The sequence below is a fragment of the Cynara cardunculus genome (genome assembly GCF_001531365.2).
Source record: "Cynara cardunculus var. scolymus isolate 2C chromosome LG 5, CcrdV1, whole genome shotgun sequence".
NCBI classification, from domain to species: Eukaryota; Viridiplantae; Streptophyta; class Magnoliopsida; order Asterales; family Asteraceae; genus Cynara; species Cynara cardunculus.
Genome location: NC_037532.1, coordinates 2,296,001 through 2,304,434, shown reverse-complemented (window position 1 = coordinate 2,304,434; position 8,434 = coordinate 2,296,001). Strand labels below are relative to the sequence as shown.

At 35.7% G+C, this 8,434-nt stretch overlaps 1 protein-coding gene across 3 annotated transcripts in view; it reads left to right on the top strand.

The window, feature by feature from the left end:
- LOC112512669 (ABC transporter C family member 5-like) overlaps positions 1–5,752 on the top strand; it is a 13,821-nt gene extending 8,069 nt beyond the window's left edge. For 2 of the 3 annotated variants that reach the window (XM_025118748.1, XM_025118747.1), the window contains 5 exons: positions 1,084–1,298; positions 2,088–2,393; positions 3,311–3,374; positions 3,526–3,765; positions 5,006–5,752. In XM_025118748.1, the coding sequence (XP_024974516.1) occupies positions 1,084–1,298; positions 2,088–2,393; positions 3,311–3,374; positions 3,526–3,765; positions 5,006–5,118 (938 nt within the window). In that variant the 3' untranslated portion in view covers positions 5,119–5,752. Of the gene's footprint in view, positions 1–1,083; positions 1,299–2,087; positions 2,394–3,310; positions 3,375–3,525; positions 3,766–5,005 lie in introns of those variants that run through there. The other variant, XM_025118749.1, reaches the window with a different exon arrangement.
- Positions 5,753–8,434: the final 2,682 nt, after the last annotated feature.

The window sequence follows — 8,434 nt, the reverse complement described above, 5'->3', positions numbered from 1 at the left end:
ATCTTGTTTGTATTAGTTAAGATATTATATTATTTAAGATTTGTTTTAGTTATACTTTGAAATATTATAATTGATTAATTTTTCAAGATGTCATTTTTGGTCATTTTATATTCTTATCAGCTAGTATTTGCCAAACATGATTTGTTCATCAGCTAGCTTATCAGCTAGTTTGCCAAACATAGCCTAATCCTTGTGGTTCATAAAAATAAGGTTTTACTATTTAAAGATGCTCTTTTTTTGTGAAATATGGATCCATATTTAGGTCATGTTTGACAACCATAAGCTAGCTTATTTTGAGCTTATTGAAAAAACCGCATTCGGTTAGACGTTAGCTATGTTGTTATAACAGTCAAAATATGAAATCGCAGTCAAGATTGTGGTTTGAAAGTCAATTTTCACATAAACAAATAACTAAATAATTGACTAATGAAGTCTTTAATTTGTTGGACTAAAATAAACCCATGCCAAGTCCAAATTCCAAATAAAATCCGACAAAAGTTGCTTAACACCAAAACAACCCATCTACAGATAGCGTATGCGTAAGCTATTTAGTGTTCAAAATGCGGTCATTTAGTGGTCAGTAGCGCCGCTAATTGAGGGACCGCTTTATGACCACCACTATTTGCCCAATGACCGCTAGCCACTATAGCTGCGCAATTAAAAACTAGGACATAAGCTAGTTTTTTGGAACGCTACTTGAAGCTCCCGGGGCTTTTTTGCCACTTTTTTCCAAGTATGCCATTTATATTTTTCCAATTAAGTTTCTTAACATGTCCTTTTAGGTCATTTTACATTGTCATCTAGCTTATAAGCCAGTTTTTAAGAAACATGACTAGTTTATTAGGTAACAACTAGCTTTTAGTCAGTTCCGTCTTGTCTGGTCCAAATCATGTCTGCATACCAAAGACTACCTAACGGCCATAACCCGCATGAATGTTTTTGAGGCACTGTTTCAGCTCTGGTTTTTGGCCTATTTGAGTGTTCTTTTCAACCCTAATTCGATTGTCTTCCATTAGTTTATGAATTGATGTGAAAAGCCTATATTCAGCATTTGTTCTTATTGAAGGTTTACTTCTCTGTTAGGTATGGCGGGTCTGGCTGTAACTTATGGCCTGCAACTGAATGCTCGTTTATCACGGTGGATACTTAGCTTTTGCAAGCTTGAAAACAAGATTATTTCCATAGAGAGAATTCATCAATATTGCCACATTCCTAGTGAAGCCCCTCCTATCATCGAAGGAAGTCGTCCCCCGCCCTCATGGCCCGAAGAAGGAAAAATTGAAATTACAGATTTGAAGGTATTTATCACAATATTCGACAAGGGGAAGGTTCAAATGAGAACCATAAATATTTTGAGAACCGAGAGAACCAGGATATGTGTTGATGCATATATATTTAGACTCATGTTTAGGGGAAAACCACAAAAAGTAAGAAAACTAAGGAACACCTAATAACCAGTCATTTGTCCTGTATGCACATGTGCATAAAAGTAATTGAAAATGTTTCTTGGTTTCTATGCACGTGTGCGTTTTATGCACATGTGCATACCAGACCAATGGATGGTTATTATTGTATTCCTCAGTTTTCCCTTTTTTGTAGTTTTACCCTGGACCCAACCCTATATATATACACAATACATACATATATGAATTTCAGTGAGTATATGCACCAATGCATATGTATTTGCATATATGGTATATATACATTGATAAACCAAACCAAACGATCCCGGTTTAYCCCACCCAGTAGTGGGGTCTTAGGTCTACTCGATATATACATTGATGGATATACTAATTGACAAATACATATTTTGATGATGTATATGCACTACTGCATATACTGGTTGTCACAGTTTTCAAAATACTTTGGTTCTAATTCATGTCATATTTTAGCTTTGCCTCTAGATTTTGTGACATGCCATACTTGTTATCACATACTAATTTTAATAACTATACCTTAAACAACCATAATTTCTTGAATCTTTGAAGGAAAGACCCTTTCTTTTCTAGATGTGTTTTTTATATGCTTCCCTTGATCCAAAAACAATAAAATATCAATCTTTTCTGAAAAAATGTTATATTTCATAGGTTCGTTATAAGGAAAATCTTCCTGTGGTGCTCCGTGGCGTGACATGCGAATTTCCAGGAGGGAAGAAGATTGGGATCGTTGGACGTACAGGAAGTGGTAAATCGACTTTGATTCAGGCACTGTTTCGACTCATTGAACCAGAAAGTGGCCGAATTATTATAGATAATATTGATATTTCATCCATTGGTCTACATGATCTACGTGGCCGGCTTAGTATCATTCCGCAAGATCCTACCTTATTTGAAGGGACCATCAGGGGCAACCTTGATCCCCTTGAAGAACATTCGGATCAAGAAATCTGGGAGGTTAGATATTTACTTTCGACTTTTTGGATTTTTAGGATATTGATGTTATAGATTATTGGCAACATATTCAAGAGTTCGAGTCTGCATACATCTTTGGGTGTGTTTGTTAGCAGCTTAATGAGCTTAATGGGACACAACTTATTCGGTCAGCTATACGTGACTGTTTGATAGTGTCTTATTGATATAGATAGTGGCTTATTCAATAAGCTTCTCAGGGGAGCTTTATGCAGAAAGTCAAGTTTTTTCTAAACCTGCCCCTCCCAATTACAACACATGCTCCTTTCATCTATATGAAAAAACTGTTCCAAACAAAAATCTTTCCAATCTATACAGACAAATTAATCAACACAGACAGTGTATCCATATATGACTTAATAGAAAACCAACCAAACATCCCCTAACTATCCCTAGACCCCACCTCAGGTGGATTAATGTGGGATATACTGGGTTGTTTCGTATGGTTCATATTCATGGGTTATAAGATGTACTCCTTCCGTCCCGTGAAAATTGCAACAGTTGACTTGCCATATTCTTGTTTGACTATTTCTCAAAAATCTAATATACCGTTCAACAACAAAAAAAAGCTTTGGAGTCTCGTAGGCCCAAATCAATACCATCAATTTGTATGTTACTATGATGATGGGCAAATAGGTAATTTAACGTGAAAAAGGAAATATTGCAGTTTCCATGGTGGTGGTGGTGGGGTGTATGTGAATCTTGATCTTATGAACAAGAAACCTATTGCTTCTGCCTTCTGCTAATACTTTGAACAATTACAAACCGAGAAAATGTTAAATGGTTCCAATTCAAATTGCTTTTATGTTACAAAATGCTGCTAACTGAACCGGATTCTACATGAATTTACTTCGAGGATCAAACACTTTCACATGGAATAAACACATGTTTGTTATGAATAGGCACTCGATAAATCTCAACTTGGAGATACAGTTCGCGAGAAGGAGCAAAAGCTCGATGCACCAGGTATGTTTTACATGATCTTTTGGACTTGAATCTAAAAGCTTTAATTTTGATGCCATTTTCAAGCAAGAAAATGGAAAAAAAAATGAGAATCTTGGACTTCTGTTCAGTTGGGTATGCGGTGATTTGAATTCTTGTTGTGGAATTCTTGCAGTTTTAGAAAATGGCGATAATTGGAGTGTGGGTCAACGACAGCTTGTTTCACTTGGCAGGGCCTTGCTGAAACAGGCTCGAATCTTGGTGCTTGATGAAGCTACTGCTTCAGTTGATTCAGCCACCGATAATCTAATCCAGAAGATCATCCGTCAAGAATTTAAGGACTGTACTGTCTGTACCATTGCTCACCGAATCCCTACTGTCATCGACAGTGATCTGGTCCTTGTTCTTAGTGATGGTACGTATTATTAGCACACCTGAAATATACACTGTTGTTTCATATATGAAATAGATAGAATTGGTTCACATGTGAAGCAAAACATGTTCATAACGACAACACGTTTCATATATGAAACGTACACACCCATAAACAATAATACCTTCTTGGTTGATTTCGCTAGTCTCAACATTTTTGTGGTTCTCATTTGATTTCGCCCCCATTATTTCCGTGGTTCATCAGTTTGCATACATCCTAGATCGTTGCTAGAATTCTTATTAGAAGAAGATAATGGTCGCCCCCATTTATAAGAAACCTACAAACTATAAGAAACAATGATAGATTCAAAATTTCCAATTAGGGTGTGGACTAACATTACATTTTTCTTAATTTTTCTACTTTGTAAAGCACTACAAAGTTTTTAGCAGGCCACATAGATCCAGCCCTGTGAGGAGGATAGAGTGTGTGACAATCGAGGGGTAAAGGGGGAGGGGTAGGCTGAGGAGGATGTGGGATAATTAATTGAGGTCGTACAAGACCGACTTTAGGTAATTTTTTAGGACATGACCTTTGATAGAAGTTCGTGGAGACGGATCAGGGTAGCAGACTAGGGGTGTGGATATGTTGATATAGCATAGACAGGAAGAAAAAGGAATTGAAGGGGGGGGGGGGATAAGGTTAGGGAATCATATTTGTCTTTTATGTTTTTCTATTTTTTTGCACACTTTTCACAAGTCAGGGGTCTTCACGGAAACAACCACTCTACTCTTTGAGATAGAGGTCAACATACATCTTACCCCTCCCAGACCTCACCAGGTGGGATATATTCAGCCAGTTTGGTTTAGAGATCTGCCCCCAATAAGACAAACTAATGATCTTCTCACTGTCAAGATAGCCATTTTTGACTCCTTTAGATCCGTAGTCTTCATGTTCAACACATCTTGTACTCCCTCCGTCTCAAAATAAATGTCAACAATGAAAAAGGCACAGTTTCATAAATGTGTAATGAAAATGACAATTTTACCCTTAACAAATAGAGGGAGTAATGGATTTCTTCGTCTCATAATTAAGGGTAGGATTGGAAAGTAGCTGCTTACTTTTGAAAATGGGCACTTGTTATGGCAAACTAAAATAGAAACGCGGACAGTTATTTTGGGATGAGGAAGTATTATGTGCTTTTACGCTTTAAGAAGTTGCTTTCTTGATCAAGAAAACTCGTTAGGATTTGGAGTTTATATTGGTTTTTATGTGGTTCTTGTAGGGCAAGTTGCAGAATTTGATTCTCCAATTCGACTATTAGAAGATAAGTCATCCATGTTCTATAAGTTGGTGACGGAATACTCATCTAGATCAAGTGGCATCCCGGATTTCTGATACAAATGGCATGCACAAAAAGACACCCTTCCATGAAGAACCGAAGAAGTGGGACCCACGAAAACACGTGCAGGAATCAAAACTTGAGCCTACTTCTGTTTCTCGCGCTTAATATTGATCAAACTGGTGCCAAAAGAGGTACATGCCACAAACAGGTACACCCCCCATGAGCAAATTCACTATGAATCTTGTGATGCACATGTTGTTGACATATTTTGTAACATAAATAATCTGGGACCCGGAAGAAAGTCGGAATTTTTTTGGTAATAATTAGTGAAAACGAGCAACGGTTAACATCTTCTTTCTATCAAATGCAATAAATCAGGTTCTTTTTTAGGATGATTATTGTTAAAGTTCTTTAGGATTGTTCTTCAGAATGGTGTGTTCTGATGAAGTTTCAGTGATCATCAAATGCTTTCTAATGATTTTTTTGACTTTTGGAAAGTTGTCTCCGACCGAGAATTTGATTGAAGCGATATCCATTCATCGTTAAAAGTGGTCGGTTTTCGGTCGTTTTGTTTTGTTTGTATGTAAATACGTCGATGGCATTTGCTTGCGGATAGCGCGATAATTGAGTAGTTTTTGTTAGAGATATGAACAGTTTTGACTTTTATTTGAATGTGGTTTTACACAATGAATAACATTGGACTTGCATTGTTGACTTTTATATATTTGGTTGTTTTTCTATCAAGTCCTGTATGAGTAGAGCCTTATGTGTGGATTAATCTGTCTGTATAGATTCAAAAGGTTTTTGTTTAAGAGAGTTTTTCATAGATGGAAGTAATGCATTTCTTGATTTGGAGGGGCATGTTTGCAAAAAAACTTGACTTTCTGCATAAAGCTCCCTCTATAAGCTTACTGAATAAGCCATTTTTTATATCATTAAGCCACTACCAAACAGTCATGTATAACTAACCGAATAAGTTGTGAGTCACATTAAGCTAATTAAGTGTTGGGGTGATTTAAAGATTGTTTTTTCCAAGATGTGTTAATGGGTTTAAAGTTATTTTCGAAGTCTCGAAATTGATGCTTTATATAATTGTTAATTATAAAATTTAAATAGTTGTCATTGAAATATACTCAGTTAACGTTAAATGCATACTCCGTATGCTTTTATGAATTACGATAATAAGTAAATAATTAGTTATGTACTTATACGTTTGTTTGACGTTCTTTTTATTGCATGTTATAAGAAACTTGTTTTTTGAAAGAAAAGAACACATCGTTGTAAAACGTGTGACGTCTTAATCCGACAATTTCATCAAATTAGTTGCCAACAAGAAGAAAAGTTTTCGGGTCATCTTAATCCGACCATGATTTACACTACCATTTAACAATCATATATCACCACCGAAAATTGACAACCACCATCCCGCTCGTCGCTCAACCGTCATCACCTGAAAACATCACTGCCGAGACAAACACCACCAACAACGAGTAATTTGACCAAAATGTCCCTAAAACTACCTTAGGGGACTGTTTACCAAATTTTCTATTAAGTCTTGTATGGATAGATACAATGGAGAAGCAATCAATTTGGAGAAGTAGTTACCTATGGAGAAGAGAAATCGTGAATGGGAAGAAGAGATCGGCTAATGAAGAATAGATGGGCTAGGGTTCTTTTCTCAAATGAAAGGCGTGTTTTATTACAAGGGTAGGATTGTCCTTTTTTCGGCTGAATGTGGGTAAGAGGGGTTTTTGTTTTGTACGAATAAGCCTATATTTGTGTGAATAAGCCGCAAGTAAACACACCGTTTTGGCTGTGCGAATAAACCCATTTWTTCATTAAGCTCATTAAGTCCTAAGTAAACACACCCTAGTGYCACATATTATCATTGCTTAAGCCCAATAATATGCTCATACTTTTATGATTTTATTCATTTCAATTTTAATTGAATTAGTTTACATGAATGGCTTATTGGAGATAGAGAACGAAAGAAAAAACACAGAAAGAATGTCAACACATAGCGGATTTTTTTGATTCATTTATATAAAAACGGGTCGATTGGATATAAATTATATCTCTTTTCTACAACATAAGTTTGTGTTTTTGATTGTGTTTCATAAAAACTGCGAAAAGGATTTATAAAATGGGAGTCGTTCAATTCCAAACATGYTGTTTTTCTCCATATAACCTCTTTAGTGGTTTTTGTGCTCGTCTTCACTTCAGATCTGCCTCTTGRCCTTTTAATTTTGTGCAATTTCTTGACTTTCTACCCTTTTTTTGGTTGTTTGGTTGTTTTTTGGGTGCTCGACTGATACTTTTAGCCTTTTCTGGCCCCTTTCTTAACTGCATCTTGCAGTTGTTTTTGTTGAAGGGTTTTTTTTATCTATTATATACCGTTTTGTATTTTTACTAATAAATTGTCTTTCAATATATATATATATATATATATATATAATCAAATGAGAACTAAGTAATTTGTGGTAACTGTGAGGTCCAATATGAGCAAATCATTTTAGATAATTAATGTTATTTATTAAAATAAAATAAAGGGTAAATTAGTAATTTGCGTTGATTATTCAATTTACTTTAATTAGTTTAATATTCCAATATATGTATACACACACACACAGACACACATGGACCAAATCCGGTGGCCTTCTCCGACACCCACCACCACTCCGGTGACCTCCTCCTGTCATCTTGTCTGACCAAGACGCTGTCTTCGGTGATCGACCACTGAGTACCAACCTGTGAACATTCCCGACAACTAGTCCCATCTCCCTGTGACCCCCTCACTACCTATCTTCTTTCCCCCCATCTCCGTCACAGTTGGTATCGCAGTGGTACCACAGTTGGTATCGCAGTGGTACCACAGTTGGTATCACAGTGGTATTACAATTGGTATCACAGTGGTCTCAAAGTTTACTTGGTGTGTTTTGGGTATCACATAGTATGTATTTTGGGTATCACATTGTATATCTTRGTGTATTTTGGATATCACATGATGTTCGTTGAAAGCCGGAGGTTGGAGAGACGAGAGATAAAAAATTTAATATACCTAAAATGTTCTTTAATTATAATCTTAAGTTAAATTACCAAAAATATTAGTTTCATAATTTATCCATTAATTTGTGATTGAGATTGGATCTTACTGTTATTATAAACTAATCAATTCCCGTTTGAATAGACCCAAATATATATWGAGAGAAATAGAAGAATAATATAATAAGTTTATAAATACAAATATWTTTTTTTATAGAATTAAAAGAATATCGAAAATAGAAGTTTTAGCTTTGACTTTTAAAAGTCAAAATTAGCTTCAAATATTTAGGGTAGGAGTCCTAATAAAAAGGTTAGAACTGAGGTGGC